The sequence below is a fragment of the Vicugna pacos genome, chromosome 1 (assembly GCF_048564905.1).
Source record: "Vicugna pacos chromosome 1, VicPac4, whole genome shotgun sequence".
In the NCBI taxonomy this organism is placed as follows: Eukaryota; Metazoa; Chordata; class Mammalia; order Artiodactyla; family Camelidae; genus Vicugna; species Vicugna pacos.
In genome coordinates, this window is record NC_132987.1 from 6968250 (window position 1) to 6987608 (window position 19359).

General features: G+C 39.4%; 1 protein-coding gene across 6 annotated transcripts in view; it reads left to right on the plus strand.

The window, feature by feature from the left end:
- The window catches only part of KCNH8 (potassium voltage-gated channel subfamily H member 8), a 353661-nt gene that overhangs the window by 147726 nt on the left and 186576 nt on the right, over window positions 1–19359 (plus strand). The window contains exon 1 of one of the 6 annotated variants that reach the window (XM_031677619.2): window positions 18573–18648. The exons of the other annotated variants lie outside the window; for them this stretch is intronic. Within the exon in view, the coding sequence (XP_031533479.2) occupies window positions 18591–18648 (58 nt within the window). The 5' untranslated portion in view covers window positions 18573–18590. Of the gene's footprint in view, window positions 1–18572; window positions 18649–19359 lie in introns of those variants that run through there. 6 annotated transcript variants of the gene reach the window in all.

Sequence of the window (19359 nt, forward strand, 5' to 3'; positions counted from 1 at the left end):
GTGACTGCATTTGTATACAGAGCCTTTGAAGAGGTGATTAAGGTAAAATGAGGCTATTAGGGTGGAACTTAATCCAGTCAAACTGATGTCCTTATATAAGGAGGAGGTGGTTTGGTCCCAGGTAGGCAGACACCAGGGCAATCGTGCACAGAGGAAAGGCCACATGGGGAGGAGCAAGAGGGCATTTCCTCTTTTAACCCCCAAACCGAAATGCTCTTAGTTCACATGAGTAGGTCTGAAGTTCCGGTTACTTAAGAATCAGCTTGTGACGCTCTCCACAATCCACTTTCTAAACCCCATGCCACCTTCTCACCTCCCGGAAGTTTCTGGACAAGCCAGGATGTTCTGTTCACGCTCAGCTAATAAAAGTCACACTTTTGTTTTTACTCCATACCTAGGTCCTCCCATTTTCCCTCACATGGAACATCTTTGTTACCTCTGTTTACCATGAAAATCCCACATCTTTGTAGCCACTTGTCTGAACCACCTTAGGTCAGAGTGAGGGTCCTTCCCTTAGACCCTGAGGTGCCTCGCTGCTGGCTTAACCCTTCTGATTGTCTTTCCCACACCAGGGAAGGCCCTGAAGTTGGCAGACTGCTTCACCTCCCTTTCCCTTCCTCCTGGGCCTCCCTGCGCATAATAGACACTGAGTAAAACTCGCTGATGGGTTCCCGTGATGGAAGGGCCTTTGCTCCTGTGACAGTGCTGAGCTTGTTTTAAAAGTTCCTGTAAAACAAAATTAAATTAAATGAAAACATTTAAAAAATAATAAATAAATAAATAGTAAAAAAAATTTATTAAAAAATTTTTTAATAAAATAATAAAATAAAAAACGTTCCTGTCCTCTGCACCCAGTGGCATGCATCTCAATTTTCCAAACTTTTCCCACAGCAGTTCATTCACTGTGCTAATTTGGTTTTCCATTCAAAGCAGCGGAGTGTAATAACTCGTGCCTTGTGTTTTCAGGCACAGGGCCTCATGCAGTCATTTTTGGTTATGTCTTGTAGGGTGCCCCAGATTTGGCTTGAAGTGATGGTTGACACTGGGTTATTCAGCCGCAGACCTGGGACATTCCAATGACCATTTCTAGAAAGTGGGCCCTTCATATTTGCCTGGAGAATGTGGGGGTTGATGTGTGAAGCTTTCCACGTGATCCTCGGTGGTAATACAGGTCAGGACTCAGTGCAGTGACGTTTCTTGGGAGTCTAGCTTTTGGCAGGTTGGCATAAGTAAGTAAACTGGCAAAAGTTTAGACCACACCTGCCTTTTCCTGTTACTAAGCGGCTTCAGAAGAAAACAATAGTAATGAATACCTGCACTAAGTAATTAGATATGAAATGCATTTAGCTACTGGAACCTGAAAACCTAACATGAGCTTAAAGAGTAAGGGCTTATTCTTCTCATATTTTTAAGAGTCTGGAGCTGGGAAGCCCATGGTTGGAACAACCATGCAGCAAGACTGGGGGGCCCTCTGGCTCTTTTTGCCATTCTGCCCGCCTGTCCTAACCTGCTGTTTGCCATCCTCACACTTGTCAGCTGGTGGTCGTAAGACACCTGCTGCACCAGGACTCGTATCTGCTGTGCAGACAGAAAGAGGAATGAAGGTCGGACAGCCAAGGGCTTCTGCCTATCAGGCTGTGCCTTTGTATAAGGAGTAGTCTCCTGGCTCCTGCCCCACCCCCAGCCTCCTGCCAGGGACTTCCGTGGGCATGTCCTTGACCATAACTCTGCCACCTGCATGAAAGGCTAGGCAAGCAAGGTCATTTTGGTCTATTGTGTAAACATTTACACCTGTATAGTAGAAATAGGCAAATAGAAAGGGCTTGGAAATGAGGTTGGGCCAGCCAATCTAGAATGCCTATCATTTGCTGATTATTTTCTATAAGCCAGACAGGTTAGCCAATGATCCTACAATATGCAGGAATGAGATTTAGACAGAGTACATGAATTGCCCAAAGCCGCAGTGCTGTGAAGAGGTGGAGACAGGACGGTAACCCAGGACTGTCCAGTCTCAGAGCTGGAATCTTCCCTCCATGCCCTGGGACTTCCTATGAAACAAATGAAAGCTAGAAAGGAGTTGGACACAAGGCTGGACTTGTCTCAGTTCCTTCCCCAAACTTCTATACGTGATTGTCATTGAAACTGATAGTTCCTGCCCCAATTCTTTTTACCATTCTCATTTCTTTTTTAGTTGAAATATAGTTAATTTGCAATGTTGTGTTAGTTTCTGGTGTACAGCAAAGTGATTCAATTATATATATATGTATTCTTTTTCAGATTCTTTTCCATTATAGGTTATTACAAGATACTGAATATAGTTCCCTGTGCTCTACAGTAGGTCCTTGTTTATCTATTTTATATATAGTAGTTTTAGCTGCTAATCCCAAGCTCCTAATTTATCCCTCCCCTCCTTTACCTTTGGTAACCATAAATTTGTTTTCTATGTCTGTGAGTCTCTTTCTGTTTTGTAAATATGTTCATTTGTATTAATTTTTTAGATTCCACATATGTGATATCATATGGTGTTTGTCTTTCTCTGTCTGACTTTCTTCACTTAGTATGATGATCTCTAGGTCCATCCATGTTGCTGCAAATGGCATTATTTCATACTTTTTAATGGCTGAGTAGTATTCCATTGTGTGTGTGTGTATATGTATATACATATACACACACACACATACATGTATATCACATCTTCTTTATCCACTCATCTGTCGATAGACATTTAGGTTGCTTCCATGTCTTGGCTATTGTAAATAGTGCTGCTATGAACTTTGTGGGTGCATATGTCTTTTTGAATTAGAGTTCTCATCTTTTCCAGATAAATGCCCAGGAGTTTTAACCACTCTCATTTCTTCTTCAAAGTCCTCACTACCCAAAGTGTAGTCTGAGGACCTGACACATTAGCATCACCTGGGAGCTCATTAAAAATGCAGAATCTCAGGCCCAACATCAGCCCTCTGACTCAGAATCTGCATTCTATCATGATGGTTTACAGGCACATCTGAGTTTGAGAAACTTCACATCATACACATGCCTCAGAAAGGTCCTCCTGACCATCCAGTCTGGAGGGCCCATCTCCAGCCACTCTGTCACATCCCCTGGTTCACAGTCTGCATAGCCTGTATGGCTAAATGAAACACCATTTTCAAAAGTTAGTTTATATTGTAATTCTTCTCCACTCCATTAAAATGTAAGCTTCATCAGGAAGCAGGCTTTGCCTGTCTTGTTTAAGATCCTATCCACAGTACAATACAGTGAATGTCTAACACTTAGTAAGTACTTAATAAATATTTGATGGATGGGTGGATGATTAAATGAATGTATAAATGACATTCAATTTAAGAAACATGGCTCTTCAGCGATAGAAAATAATACATCATTCTTGCTTTTTCATAAGAATCATATCATAATTATTAAAGCTGCATGTCTCAGGTGCAGAATCTGATGAGTATATTGCTTAGTTTAAGTCAGAAACAGTTTGACGTGTGTTTATCATAGTTGGCTCCCTCTCAAAATGTGTCCTTACTGCTGGTATTGAGTGGTCCTTTCACATCAAATAGAATCTCTGCTGCTGAATAAGTTTTTGTTCTTGTTGACTCTTCTGTTTGTCCTCCAGTTTCTAAGAATCTCAGTTTGGTCACATTTTTGAAGATAACTGTAGTCATTTGCTGAAAATATATTTTAAAAATTCTCCATAAAAACAGACATTAAGCCACTGATCAGATATTAATTAAGTCTAAGATGATTTTTATGTATTTTGAATATTTTAATTTTCAGTGTGGGACATAATAATAATGGAACAGCACATCATGAGTACTGCTGGCTGGCCCTTCACTCTGTGTAGCCATTTCTTGATCTATAGATAGTTTTCTCCATTACCTACATTAAAGGAATGCACGTCTGTTGCTAGTGTCTGGTGGTGTCTCTCCATAGTGACTATCACCCTTGTGCAATCACACAATCAAAAGATACACTATTAATTAGTGAGGGCAATAAATAATAGCAGACAGGGAAAAAATCAAATGGATCTGATCATCTACACAAGGATGGCAAATAAGAGTTACTATATGACCTAATGTCACGTGACTGGTAATAGCTTCCTCGAATTTAATGTTGGAAAGCCTTTTGAGGTGGCATCTTGTCTCAAAGGGGAGGGGCACTAAAATCAATAACTGAACTCTTCTAAGGTCACGTTGAATATAAGAGCAGGTGATAGTCGCATGCATGCCAGGTATTTCCCACACATGCTGCTGAGGAAGGCATTATCATTTTTGTAACAAGTAGAAAATTGGAGACCTCAACCTTCTCTTGTAGGGTTAAAGCACTGATTACAAAATAATCTTTCATGTATTTTTTAAATGCAAGTAATCCATCCATTGTGGTTTGTTGTTGAGTTCTCAAGAATCCACAGTTATAACGAAATTAATTATAAAATTAAGATGCATATAATGGACTAGAGGTACAGAGATGACATCCTAATACAGAATATCTAAAATTGCTGCATACAGTTTTTTAAAAATTACAACATGGCTGTGCTGGTGGTAAAGTAAGGGAAAGAATTAGATTCGAAGAACAAAAAGAAAGTATGAGTAAGAGGGGTATGTTGGAGTTGGTGAAGGAAGAAAGACAAAGCCTAGGTCCTCAGCAGAGCAAGAGATCAGATTGATGTCATCAGCATAAATCTGGGACAGAGAAAGACGTTTATGAAGTCTCCTGGAGTAGAGGCTGAGAGGTCCCAAAGAAGACGTGCTTATTTAAACCTTGATTCTGGGGAAAGCAGGAAAAAAAAGGAAAGATTTGTGTAAGAATTCCTAATCAGAACCTTCACTCATTTAGGTGTGGAGTCTGAATTCACAGTAGCTGTTGGATATTGGGCAATCCTAGCTGAAAATTTTACTTAAAGTGATTCTAGTCAGTGAGGTCCCCAGACACGAAGGGAAAATAAAATGCAAAACCTTTCTTGTTGGGCACGTTTAATTGCAGTTCTAAAAGGATTCTCAGAGATACAGTTTCAAGGAACATGAGCTTGTGATAAAACTCATGAGCCCTTGTAGCAGGCTACCACGAGTAAGAGTCATCAGAGAAAAGGAAATTACAAAATTGAATCTTCAAGGACAGTAGATATTGGAATTATTAGATAAGAATATGTCTACTTAATTTACTTAAAGAAAATTTAAAAGGGGTTAAAAAAATGATGGAGGGACAAAGACCATCAAAATTTACTAGGCAGATTTGAAAAAGAACCAAAGAGAACTTATATAAATGAGAAAGAGGATCATTAAAAAGAAAGACTCGATGAACAGGATAAACAACAGACAGATCACAGAATAAGAGAGAATTTATGAACTAGAAAATAAAAATAAATCCATACAATGTATTACAGACACATATAAAAAAATGTTCAAGAGAAATAGTGCTTAGAACAAAACAATCCAAAATATCTGGAATTTTAGAAAGAGAGAATAGAACAGTGGAGAATAAACTGAAGAGGATTTTTCAGAAATCATAAAACTCAATACTCAGATTTAGGAAGCCCAACATATCTGAGCAGGATACACGTAAAGAAACCAAGACCTGGAAATGTTGTGAAACTAAAGAACTTAAGATACAAAGAGAAGATCTTAAAATTAGGCTAAAGGAAATGACTTTATCTGCAAGTGGAAGCCACTGTGACTGACAGCTCTGCTCTCAAAGACAACAATAAAAGCCAGAGAGACTGGAATAATCCATATTCAAAATATCGGTAAGAATCAGTGCCAGCTAGACTGTTTTATCCACTTGAACTCTTGAAAAAAATAGGGATAAGATACAGAAACTTCAGACAAAACGTAGATCATTCACTCACCAAAACTTTACTGTTGGAAACTTCAGTATTAGGAATAAGAAAGGGGATATGACAAGAGTGGCAGGAGAGATTCAGGAGAAAATAAAAGAAAAACCTTATGCCAATGATTTTAGAAAATTAGGTGAAATGAAAACCTTGTTAATTTTTTTAATTGACTCAGGAAGAGAAATACAATTTGAATTACAATTACTAAACATATTGAATAAGAGTAAAAAATTCTCCCCAAGTGTTAAGCTCAAATGATTTTGTGGATGAGTATTCCCACACATTTCGTAAACCCAATCGCAAATGAGTTCTTTCAGAGGATAGACAAATTATACAATCTTGACATCAAAACCAGACAAGGACAACTTGAGAAGTATAGGAAAAGAAAATGACAAGCTAATCTCACTATAACTATGGAAACAAAAATTCTAAACAAAAAATATAAACAAGCTGAATCCACCACAGCAAAGACTATCACAGCAAAGAAAGGTTCAATGTTAGTTGAAGTTTCAAATCTGCAATTATTCACTGGTTAAAGGTTAATATGATCATCTCAATAATTCAGGAATTCCACAGCAGTTCACATTAAACATGTTTCTATAGAACTTGTGGTAAAAACAAATATTTTGATTATGGTTTTGTTCTCCCATGTCCCCCCAAAAAACCACAAGCAATATAATAGCCATTTGAAATACTCAAAGTATTTCCTCTAAAAATCAGGATCAAGATAAATAAACCCGTTGTTGCCCATTCTATTTTGCAATACACTAGCAGTCCTTGCCAGTGCCCTAAAAAGAGAAAAATAAAAGTTATAAAGATTGGAGTGAAAGTAACAAAATTATCATTATTTTCAAAGATATAATTGCCTACATAGAAAGCCCACACAAATATACAGAGAAATTACTTATTTTGACTTTAGCAAAATTGACAATTTCAAGAAAAATATCCAAAGTCAATTGCATTTCTGTACATGAGCAACAAATTATAAGTAAATGCAACTTTTAAAAAATTCTCTATATAAATGCAAACAAAAGGTTCCTGTCAAAAAGATGCATGAACTTTAGGAAGAAAATTCTGCCCTTCCTGAAGGATGTTAAAGAATATCTAAATAAGTGGTGTGCCATAAAATACTCATAAATTAATGGATAGAAAGTTTTACTGTAACAAAAATATCAGTTAAGCCATAATTGATATATAAATCCAGTGAAATTCCAATGAAAATCCTGAATCTCAACAAGTTGTTTTTTTTTTTTTTGCTTTCCTTTTTCATTTTGATTTTGGTTATTTGTTCTTTTGTGGAGTCGACCAAGGTGTTTTTAAAATTTATGTGAAGTTTTTGAAAAAATTGCAAAAATAGCTGACAATCCCGATCAAGATAAACTAAATAGGAAAACCCGTGCTACCACCTATCAGTGTTTATAGTAAACTTATAGTAATAAGTAGGGTGTGGAAGACAAACAAATCAATTTGTAAAGTGTACCAGTGGACTAGAATGGAGGGCCGGTAAACATACACATACCCATGCAAGAACCTGATGTATGACAGAGCTTGTACTGTACGCCAACGTAGAAAGGGTGGACTATTTAATCAAATGATGCTGGGAATATTACCCATCCATGTTTAAATAAAAGTATATTTGGACCCCCATCTCACAATATAGTTACAAATCAATTCAAAGAGAAACACCTACTTAAAACAATTTTAGAACATTTATTTTTGTACAATTAATTTATTTATTTGGAGAGGGAAGGTAATTAGGTTTATTTAGTTTTAAATGGAGGTACTGGGTATTGAACTTAGGACCTCATGCACGCTAAGCATGCACCCTACCACTGAGCTATACCCTCCCCCACTTTTTTTAAAGAAAGAAATATAATTAAATATCTTACTGAATTTGGAGTAATGAAGGTTTTCTTAAACATGATATTAGAAATTTAATTTATATTTGACTTCATTAAACTCAGAACTCTTATTCATTAAAAGTGTAATACAAGCAAGAAGATGAATGATCACCAAATTGACAGATGTCAGTGGGAGCATCATACGAGGGAGCGACCAGACACAGAAACCTCCTGGGTAAGCGAAACAAGGGTCATCCATCTAAAAGATAGAGAAGGACGTTAGATCACTCAAGATACTCAGCAGAGCACTGGCATTATTTTCCAGTGACAGAGGATGACAGAAACCCCCATGAAAGATGCAAAACAGTCACCCCAGTGGACTCAATTGCAGGTTAAAAGAAAAAGTTATTGATCAATACATCAGATATTCTGGGAGCTCAACTGTGCCTTTCGAAGCCAATCCTAGGTACACGAGACAAGAGTGCTTCTGTATGTAAGCCAGTCTGGATGTTTGCCGAGGACTATCTTGTCTAAGGAAATACAAGTCTCATCCTTCATGTAATGCAGTATACGGTGTGACTCAGCTGTGGAGTATATCACACTTAGTCTGAACACAGTCCTTTGTTACCACTCATGGCTCTTCTAGGCTAGCACAACACTAAAGTAATGAATTGACAATGGCCAGACAAAAACAAGGGCCAGTTAGTCAGACATCTCTGGAAGGCAGAGATGTATGATTGGAGTACAATGTAAGCTCTGTCGTAGGCTGACAGACCAGCTGTGGGTCCATCCTGCAAAAGTCTGTAAAAAATATTTGAAACACAAAAATATTGACTATCAGTTAGCATCAAGAACATATAAGGAACACTTCCAAATTAATAACAAAATACAAACAACTCAATATAAACAAATTGCAATAGACATAATAGGTCAAAGGAGATGAAACACGAATTGGCCACAAATATATCAAGAGACTCAACCTAATTAGTAATTAGGAAAGTGCAAGTTAAAGAGTTAGAATTTCATACCCACCATACTGGAAAAAATGAGCACAGGACACACCTGTTGTTGTACTTAAGACCCTCTCTAAAGACAGCTAGAATGACGCTAAGAAAATAATTATTTAAATAGGGGGGATTCAGTCAGTTTATTACCTTAGATACTTTTGATCTGTTAACTGGTGGCTGAAATTTGTAGGTAAAATTCGACATTAGCCTAGTAAAGCAAGAAAGGCATTAATCACTCCAGCTGAATAGGCATGGCTTGATTTTAGTAGCTGACACACTCCAAGTTTCCCTTTTCATTTTTTTCATTTAGCAAAGAAATACAATCTTCATTTTAAAATTAGAGGTTATTAGCTTCACATTTAAACATAAGCTTTAATGCGAATATGTATGTCAAAGCAGAGTTTTCTCATGTTTCCCCAGAAGTAGTAGAAGTCATGAATGTTGCTGAAAGTACACAAAGTGATTTTTAGATGATACCTAAAAGACTTTTTAAAGAAAAGTATTACTATTTTAACATATACATTAAAACATATAATCAATGCATGGGTATTCTTTAAATCTAAATAAAAATAAATGACTTATTTGGAAGTAAATTTAAATATATATATATTTATATTTATATGGAAGTAAATATATGTATATATGTGTGTGTATATATATATATCTCCACACAAGCATTAAGTATGGCTAAGTAAGGAAACTAATATTTAAATGCATGTATTTGGGGACACACTCATCAATTATATGAAGACTCACCAAGGAGTGAGATAATAAATACAGAAAGAAGACAGAGAAGCACAGTTAACTTCAGAAGTGTCATAATTTTTTTTAGCTATTGATTCATTTAGCTGTAATGAAATGTAAGCTCCTGCACTGGGACAGTTTTGTCATGTAGCTGTGCTTGATTTCTGTAGTTCAGAAAATAAAAAAAAAAAAAACAAAAATACTTACTCACCATAAGGAAGCCTGGCCCCCAAGTATGCATTAATATTTAGACATTTAATTTTAACAAAATTTAAGAGTGGAGGTAACATAACCCCTTTATACTTTCCGATTTAGAAAAATTTATATATCCTAGTGTCTCCTTTATGAGAATCCTGGGGAAAGATATTTTTAGGTCAGGATATGAGTTTTGAAAGCTTATTTAGAGATGCTCTGTTATATCCAATCATATTTTTCTCTTTTTGAGAGCTAGAAATTTAATAAGAATATTAAATATTATTAATAAATAACATTAAAGTTTAGCTCTTTTGAGCTTATTTTCTATCCTCTACCTAAATTCTTTTTCTTATTTTTAAAAACCTCCCTAACATAGTTTTAAAAGCACCTTAAATGTCTTTTGGAATAAAAATGATGTCTACCATTTATTGAGTGCTTATCGTAAGTCAGAATTTTTCTAAATGTTTTCTATATGTTCATTAATTTAATCCTTTCAACAACCCTATGGTATAAGGAATATTTTCATCAGTGTTTTCAAAAGTTAGGTACCGTGCCCAAGTTCACAAAACCACTTAGTGGCAAGGCTGTTACTCAAACCCAAGCCTTGTTTAGCTTGAGTTTGACCTGTAATCTTTATATTATAAGGCCTCCACATCACAGTGAAAAGGATTATATCCACAAATCATGTTGTAATTTAAAACACAAGTGGTGTCAGTTTGTAGCCATTAGAAAATATTACCTGGTCATTTATGAAAAATTATGTAAAAAATTAGGGAAATATAAAAGAAAGTTGAAGAAATAAGGAAATATATCATTCCTAGGTTCACTGTGCAAGGAAAACTACCTTCACACATTCATTGACCTCTTTCCATCCATCCCTTTTTCGATGTAAATACTAGTTTTTAAAGCAATCAGTTTATCCTACTGTAATCCTCACTGCCAGGGAATACTTATGTAAAAATTAATTCCTTCTTGTTGAAGTTAAAGACCACTTTGTCATGCTTGGATCCTTTAAGAAGGAAGAAAACTAGCACTGAATGGCCTACTATCAGTAAAGAACCTTACCCATCAATTATCCCATTAAATTTTCTCAGAAAAAGCACTTCAAATGTGGACGAATGAGTACTGCTTCATATGCTTTAGGGCCATTAGAAAACCATCTAATTCTTCTCCTCTGAATAAACTGTGTGTTCTGCTTACACTTAGGATCTGCCTATTCCCAGCCCTTTAATCATATCTGCCATTTTCCTCTAAGCCCTCCTGAAGTACAGTCTACTTCTTTCGTGTCTAGAACGGTATACACTGTTGCATATTATATCTCATCATACTGAGTTCAATGAAAAGACAGCTTTTAAGTGCCTGCATTTGATGTATTCTACCCCACCAGTTTGGCTGTTAAAAATAATTATGACTGTCACTCAAGTCATAAGCCATCATGATCCTTGAGATAATGTCTTTTATTTTGATCTATACTCAGTCACTTATATCATCTTGTAATTGCAAATGCTGTAATAACTCCTTCCATACTGAACCTCAATCTGAGAGTTTCCCATCACTTACTTCCTCAAGAGTATATCAGATTTCAAGACACACAATCCCTTTTTGACTCACTCTCCTGAGTAAGTGCAACCAGAAAGCTTTAATGATGAAGTGTTTCTATTTTCCATACAATATGGCTTGCAAATAAAAACGTCAGAAGTTCTAGATGCAGAGTGAAGTCTATGCCAAGACACTGGCAGATTAAATGCATACACTTCCAAAAGTATCACTGAAACAGCAGTGAAGAGATTGTTTTAAAGACATAAACCTGCAGGTCACAGATAACAGGAAAGATGACAGCAACAGAATTGATGTGTGAACTGACTTAATTGGATCTGAGAAAACTAAACCCTAACCAGCAGTGGGAAAAGCGAAGAAACAAGGCAATTTCCACTGTAGAACCTTCCAAAAGCTTAAGAATAGATGCCTGTGAAAGTGACAATGATGGTAAAGCTGAACCCAGAAAGATAATTTAAAGTATTTTTAAGAAGCAGCTAGATTCAGATTTCCTCCCCTAATATGTGCAACCAGACAACTTCCTTTCCCAAACTATCCAAGTTCTCTGGGAAGCAAGTATCAGTGGGATCAACATCAGTGCGGGAAAGCAAGCAAGCAAGCAGGCTTTGCGTCCTAACAGAGCAGCAAGAAACCTTTCCAGCTGGGATGGCCTTTCTGAGTTGGGGGCGGGGCCTGGACACACACTGACCAATCATTATGGGCAAGCTGTCGCCACAAGTAGTGCGTGAACTCCCTATCACAGCGAATGGAATTCTCACCTGTTACAGCGAGAAACAAGTCAACAGTGCCTAGAACTGGAAAATCAAGAAAGTGACAATATAGATATGTTATCTGTAAGGAGGTGATTACTGAAAATGAAATGGCCAAAAGACTGGAAACATTTTGTTTCTGGCGCAGGAAAAAAAATGGGATGAAAGGATCTAAGAACTTCTGGTTTTCTAAGAACTTCTGGGTTATGTACAGCCATATGCATGTATACAGTTGATGTATTTATTATTTATTTATTTTTAAATTGAAGTATAGTTGATTTACAGTGTTGTGTTAGTTTTAGGTGTACAGTGACTCAGCTATATACATATATGTGTATATATGTGTGTGTGTGTATGTATATATATATATTCTTCTTGAGATTCTTTTCCATCATAGGTTATTACAAGATTCTGAGTATAGTTCCCTGTGCTATACAGTAGGTTCTTGTTGGTTATCTATTTTATATATAGTAGTATGTGTATATTAATCTCAAACTCCTAATTTATTCCTCGCCCCCCTTTTCCCCTTTGGTAACCATAAGTTTGTTTTCTATGTATGTATGTCTATTTGTTTTGTAAGTAAGTTCATTTATATCATTTTTTTAAGATTCCAAATACAAGCGATTGAATTTTTTTTTGATGGAATTCATGTGACTGTTAATTCTTATTTTCTGATGTTTTACAGTAAGTGTGGGGAGTAAAGACAGGGATGGAGTAACGGAAAGGAAGAAGACAAAACTATTCTTTCAAGTTCCTTGAACAGTTGAAGCAGGTACTAGGATAGGAAAGCTCAGCAAAAGCATCACATCCTCCTCAGCACAGAGCTCTTAGTGGAGAGATATGACAGAAACATAGTAACTCGTTAGATCTGGTGGAAGTGACTCTGGCAGAGAACCAAATCCTGCATCAAACTGGGCAATGCAGCTGCTACACTGCAGGGCGGATGAAAACTGGACTCTCCAGAACCTACTTCTTTGCATGTGAGCAGGAGCCTGTGTGCCCTTCTCTGATGTCTCTTCCTTTCCAGCAGGGAAGAGAGACCCCACCAACCATGCAGCAGTAGGAAAACTGCGGGTCAAAACTCTTAGAAAAGAGAAAGGTTTCTTTTTCGTACTTGCTGATGGTGTTGATTGCTCAAAAGTGACTTCTTTTCCTTCGGGGCAGTAGCACTATGTCCTGGTGATAACATATTCTACACTTAACACTCTTAAAAGGCATAAGAGTGAAAACAAGGCCTCTTTAGGACCTGGACTAGTGGGAAGGGGAATACGTGGATATGTCTAAGGGCAAGGGCATGAAACAGCTAATTCGCTACCATCGCAAATGAACTGACACAGATAAATGAGGCCTTGGGTTTCCCCCTTCATACAAATACCCACCTCTTCTAGATTATACTACTACATCTAAGATCAGCTTAATCATGGTTTGGGATCAACTATAACTGTGCTTCCAAACTTAAGATGAAAAGTTACATTCTTAATAAAGTATTCCTTTCTCCTAATTAAATGGACTTGAATAAGCTGAAAGACTAAAATCTAGGGACCCTTTTCATTATTTTATTTGTTGGGGGCAACCCTTGAAATCTATCACTGCCCCTTTTTAAACTACAGAATTAGGATATGAAATGGGCAGGGAGAAGTTATTACAATCATAGAAATGGTTAACATGCATCTAATTCTACTTACTGAGCAGAGACTAAGAGACCTAAGGGAGGCAAGTTCTTTGGAGAAGAACTTAAATGTATTTAAAAGGGACGAATATTACACTAGCCTTTTTCTGAATGGGAGGAAATGTTATATGGGATTGAGGGCGGTGAGAGGGCAAGTATTCATTACACAAACACCTATCCTGTGTGAAACAGCTCTACCAGCATGGTGTTGGCTGTGAACTGTGGGCTTATCTTTGGCAGTGAGCTTATGTTTTAGGTATCTAGGGTGAGATTATATAGCAGGGTAATGGCTGGGTATAGTGAATGAATACAGGTTTGAATTTCAGCTCATAGCAAAGTGATGATGATCACAGATTTAGCACCTTAGTTTGTATTTCCTCTGTATCTGAATAATCTAGCCTGAGTGTTAGGTGAGAAAGCTTAATTCTTAGATAACTCCTCTGTGATTGCTCTAGGACTGCAGTTTGCTCCAATCTAAGGTGTGGTTTTCTTATTAGAGAAAGTATTTAATGCTAAATATGAGACTGAAGTCTTGAAGACACTGTATAGTGGTGACTGGTGTTTTGGATCAGGAATAGGCTGTTTAACAAGTCAAATGTATATTACCCCCTGTTAAGCATTGGCTTTTTTTAAGTAACAGAACTATATTTTTGGGCTTGAAATGGTACTTTCTCCTTTATTTGATTTCTCGGTTTTTTTAGTAGATATTACTGTCTCCTCCAATATTTCTTCAAAACTTTACTCTGTCTGGGTGGTTTTCCTAAGGCTCCCTTAGAAGCCTCCTTTTCCTTCTCCTCTTTGTTAAGAGACCACCCAGTGGATGAGACTTTGTTGGTGGTAAAGCTGAGGATTCTAGATAGGAGCAGATACCTTGGATTGGGAAGTGGATTCAGCCCCTAAATGCTTGATCCACTGGTGCTGAAACGTGTCTGTTCACCTTCCAGCAGTTTCCTGAAAGATGCTAGCTCAATGTCAAGCGCCATTTTGACACTGAGCAGGTCCCCGTATTCCCGAAGGTGGCGTTCCATCTCACTCACGGTGTTCCTCAGATCATTCTCCAGCTGCCCAATGTTCTTCTGGTAGCCAGCCACCTCGGCACTGTGCTGCTCTTCCAGCTCCAGGATCTGCCTCTCCAGGGGCTCGTTGGCCCCACGCAGCCCCTGGGACTGGATGGTGCGTGCCTGCAGCCGGCGCCAGTACTGGCGCATCTCCCCGCGGCTGGCCCTGGTGGCCTCAGTGCTGCGCGCCGCCTGCTCATTCAGGTTGGCAAACTTGGCCTTGTACCAAACCTCCGCTGACTGCAGGTTCTTGGCAGCCAGGGACTCATCCTGGGCGTGGCTCTCCCGCAGCGCCGAACTCAGGTCTGGTTTGGCCACAGCCACGTTCACCTCGGCCGCAGCCTGCGATGAGGCCGGCAGCGTGGCCAGAAGCTGGGCCACCTCCTCGTCGTGCACAGCACGCACCAAGGCCAGCTCGTCCAGCAATGGCTCCACCTTCTTCTCCAGGTCCATAGCGCCGTCCACGTCGCTCTGCTGCCCCTGCGCGCCGATCTCTCTCCTCCAGGCAGCGCGCCCGCAATCGCTGCGCCCGAACTGCCATCCTGTCGCGCTCCAGCGGGGCCTGCGCGTGCGCCGAGCTCGCTTCCTCCAGCTGCGTGCGCAAGTCGCCAACGCGCAGGCGCGGGGTTCTGTGTCTCCAGCTGGTGCCCCTTGTCTGTGAACGCGGGGAAGCTGTGGTTGAGGCCCTGGGTGGCTTCTTCTCGTTGGTGCGCATGCTTTTGTCCTCGTGTGGGCGCTCCGACGCCTGACTCGGGTCCAGCCCGTCGGACGCCGGAGACCAAGGTAGGCCAGGCCCTGGCCAAGGGACGAGTCGGGAGGAGGAGGTCCCATTGCAGCGGACAGCGACTGCGAACACAAGCTGCCCGCGCCTCAGGCCTGGGAAGGGCGCGAGGCCTGGTGTGAGCTGTCTCCCAACACCTTGAGGTAGGAGGAGGTGCCGCACAGTTAGCGTTTGGACCCTAATCTCACAGAGCCGGATCAAGGCCGGGAGAGCGGCTGGAGCCAAGAGGAGAGATGCGTTGGGCGAGGCCTGATTGATAATTTTTTTGAAAAAGGATATGTTATCGAGCCAAACTCATTCTGCTCATGGCATGACAGGCCAGTAAATCTGGAGACGAGGTGTTGGGGCAAGGAACAGAGACTTTATTCAGAAAACCGGAAGACCAAGAAGATGGCAGACTGGTGTCCTTGAGAACCATCTTCTTGGACTTAGGATTCAGGCTCTTTTTATACTAAAAAGGGGAGGGGATGTGGTTGGTTGTTGCATACTTGTTGGTGTAAGAATTCTTTGTTCTTGGAATCCTTCGTCCTTGCAGCTGTCCACGTGGGTCAGGTCATGGTGCCACTGTAAAACCGCCAACAAAACAAAGGTTATTTCCTATTCTGCAGCTTGTTATGTTTATGTGAATGTAGAAGCGTTAATATCCTTAAAGATCAGAGCCTTGAGAATAGGCTATCCTGTATATTTCAGGCTATAGGCAACACTGTTTTACAAAAAGTGCAGAGCTAGCAAGACTCAGCCTAGAAAACAAGGCAGAAGGTTAAAACCAAAGGAACAGATCTAATATGGAGTCAGACTTTTTTCTTTTCTAGTACAAATATGCATGCCTAATTAACTATTAGAGTCACCAAGAAATTATTAATCCACCTTGGGTTCCATCAGCACTCATGTAAATCTGCTCTAATTTTTTAATGAGTGATAAATTTCTTGAAATCTTAGGAAAAACATAAAAAGAAACAATAAATACTTCCCTTTTATCTCTGTGAGATACTTCAGTTGATGAGATGGCTCATCATATTAGGAAAAACAACACATTACTCAAAGGGAAGAACAGCATTCAAAAGTGGCCGTATATGAAGAAGAGTAAGGGAGCAAAGATTCAACTGTCTTAATGGAACCAGGAGTTCTCTGCAGGGAAAGAGTGGGTGTTGAACTCTTAACTGTGTGCCAGGAGGCAGGGTGATAGGTGATTTCACCAGCCGTCTCCCATCTAAGCCTGTTGTAAGGCCCTGCAGGTGGTGAGTGTCTAAGGCTCCATCTCAGGTCTGACTTCAAAGCCAAAAGGAAACACTTCATTTGGAAGAATGAGCAAAAGCATGGCAAACATGCATGCAGATTAGATGGTGGCCAGAGCACGGACCAGTAGCCCCAGGGCAGGACTCGTGGCCCATCACTCTTACCTATAAAGTGAAGAAATGTGCAAGGTGTCAGTACATGGCTCACTTGATTCAGGTTACCTGTCAGGAGATGCGGTATCATTTTGAGTATTAAATATTATAGATCACCTATGTCCTTCAACGATCAACAAAAGGTCCATTTTCCAAGTGTTTCCTCGATTAAAAAAAAAAATTGTTTCCACAATTAGTAGGGCTATCCTGCAAAGCTTAGAGGTTCTCTAAGACATAAGACAGGGAATTTTCCCTCAATTTTTTTCAAATGATAATTAGACTTTATATGGTCTTAACACTGTTAATGAGTCCAAACTCATTCTGCCCACCACATGACAGGCCAGTACATTGGGAGAGGAGATATTAGGGCAAAGAATAATGACTTTATTCAGAAAGCTGGCCAATCGAGAAGATGGCAGACTAATGTCCTGGAGAACCATCTTCTTGGACTTAGAATTGAGGCTTTTATACTAAAAGGAGAGGGGGGTGTGGTTGGTTGGTGCAAAATTCTTAGTGTCAGAATCCTTTATTCTTTCAGCTGTCCATGTGGATCAGGTCATGGTGTCCCAGTAAACTTCTAACAAAACAAACGTTATTTTCTATTTTGCAGCTTTTTTTTCCTTATGTGAATGGAAAAGTGTTAATACCCTTAAAGGTCAGAGCCTTGAGAACGGGCTGTCCTGTTTCAGGACAAGGCAACAGGCTCTAGGCAACAGTCTTTTACAAGAGGTGTAGAACCGGCAAGACTAAGCCCAGGAAACAGAGCACAGGGTTAAAGCCAAAGGAACAGATCTAATATGGAGTCAGATTTGTTCTTTTCTGTTACAATACCAGCAGACCTGTAGCTAATCTGTGCAAAGCAGCCTTAGGTGGACTTCTCCCTGACCTGACCTAAGTCCTGAGGAGTCCTATTGCCTGATTGGAATCTAATCAGTTACCTTTGGGAAGAAGGATATTTCAGCTCAACAAAATAAAACTTCGTGGGACCATCATAATGTTTATAGTTGAGTGAAATCTAGAATGTCACATGAAATTCAGTTCCACTGCCGCTGAAATATTCAAATGATCAAAGAATCAATAAAAAATGTTTTAATCCCAATGAGTCCTGTCTTAGGATGCTTGGGTTGCTGTAGCGAAACACCATAGTCCGGCACCTTAAGCAGCAGGCACATATTTCTCGTGGTTCTGGGGGCTGCGGAGTCTAAGATCAAGGTGCCAGCGTAGTCTCAGCATTGCTTTTAGGAGGTCTCCGGGGAGGGGCTATGAGAAAGGGATTAGCAGGTCTGGAGGAGATGAGACCCATCAGTAGGGTAACAGCTTTTTGAAAACAGAATAATAACCCTTAGATCAACACATCCATATTGGCAAGGTAGATTGCTGTTCTCGAGTTCAAAGGTTTTTAAGTTTCAGTCTGTTAATTAATAGAGTAATTTTATGAGTGTGTCACAAAAATCATATAAGGATGTTGACATATAAAATTTTTCTTAGTGAATGGCTTGAATAAAATAGAAGAAGATACAGAATTGTTTCACAATACAAGACCAGTAAATCCAAACTGAAAGCAATAGTTTTTTTTCAGTTCCATTTTAGGAGCACAACCCGGCAGATTAACCTACGCCCAGCGTTTTTGAAAACATCTTGGCAGTGAAGACCTGGTTACAGTTTCACTCTGCACTCTAGTCAGATGGGTTGGTCTACTGTGACTTCTGCTCTTTGCCATCCTTACCCTTGGGCCTGATGTCATCTCCTCACCCTTCTACTTACGACAATGACCCAGTCTTCCCTGTTCAGTGCAGGTCCACGGTTCAGCACATCCTTAATTCTTTGTAAGTGTCTCTCCCTCCTCTGAGATTTTATAAAACTCATCATCTTTGCCTCTCATATACAATAATACTCATAATCATGACACTTAGCACAGATTGAGTGGTTACCACGTGCCAGGGATTGTTCTAAGCACTTATAGGTTTTATCTTATTTAATTATCACAGAATACTTTTGAGTAGATATTATTATCATCTCTATTTTTGGAGGTGGATACATTTAAGCCCAAGAAGGGTAAGTAACCTACGTAAGCTCACACAGTTCACACGTGGTGGAATGAGGTTTGGAACCTGTGCAGGTTGGTTCCAGAGCCCACACTATTAACCGCTCTGCAGTTGTGCCTTTCATTTGTCCTACTTTGCAAGGGAGATCTATTTTTAATCATTTTTACTGTGTGTGTTTTCATGGGCATTTTTTGTCTCCTGGCCATCGTTGATGTATTTGCCCTACTCTGGGTAACATATTTGAGAAAAGGGGATCTCCTCTTTCTCCACTCCCAGACCATAGTTCTGATGGAACTTTATCCATCCCTCCCAGACTCCAGGTATGTCTGACTCATGCCTGGCCAACCAGAGCTGTACACCCCTGATGCAGAAATTAATCCAGGGTTAGACACACAACCCCACCAGAGCCAAGGAGACATGAGATGCAGGCATATGTCCTTTCTGGCTAAATTTGAAACTGAGATGGCAGAAATTCTTAGAACCTTTCTGAGA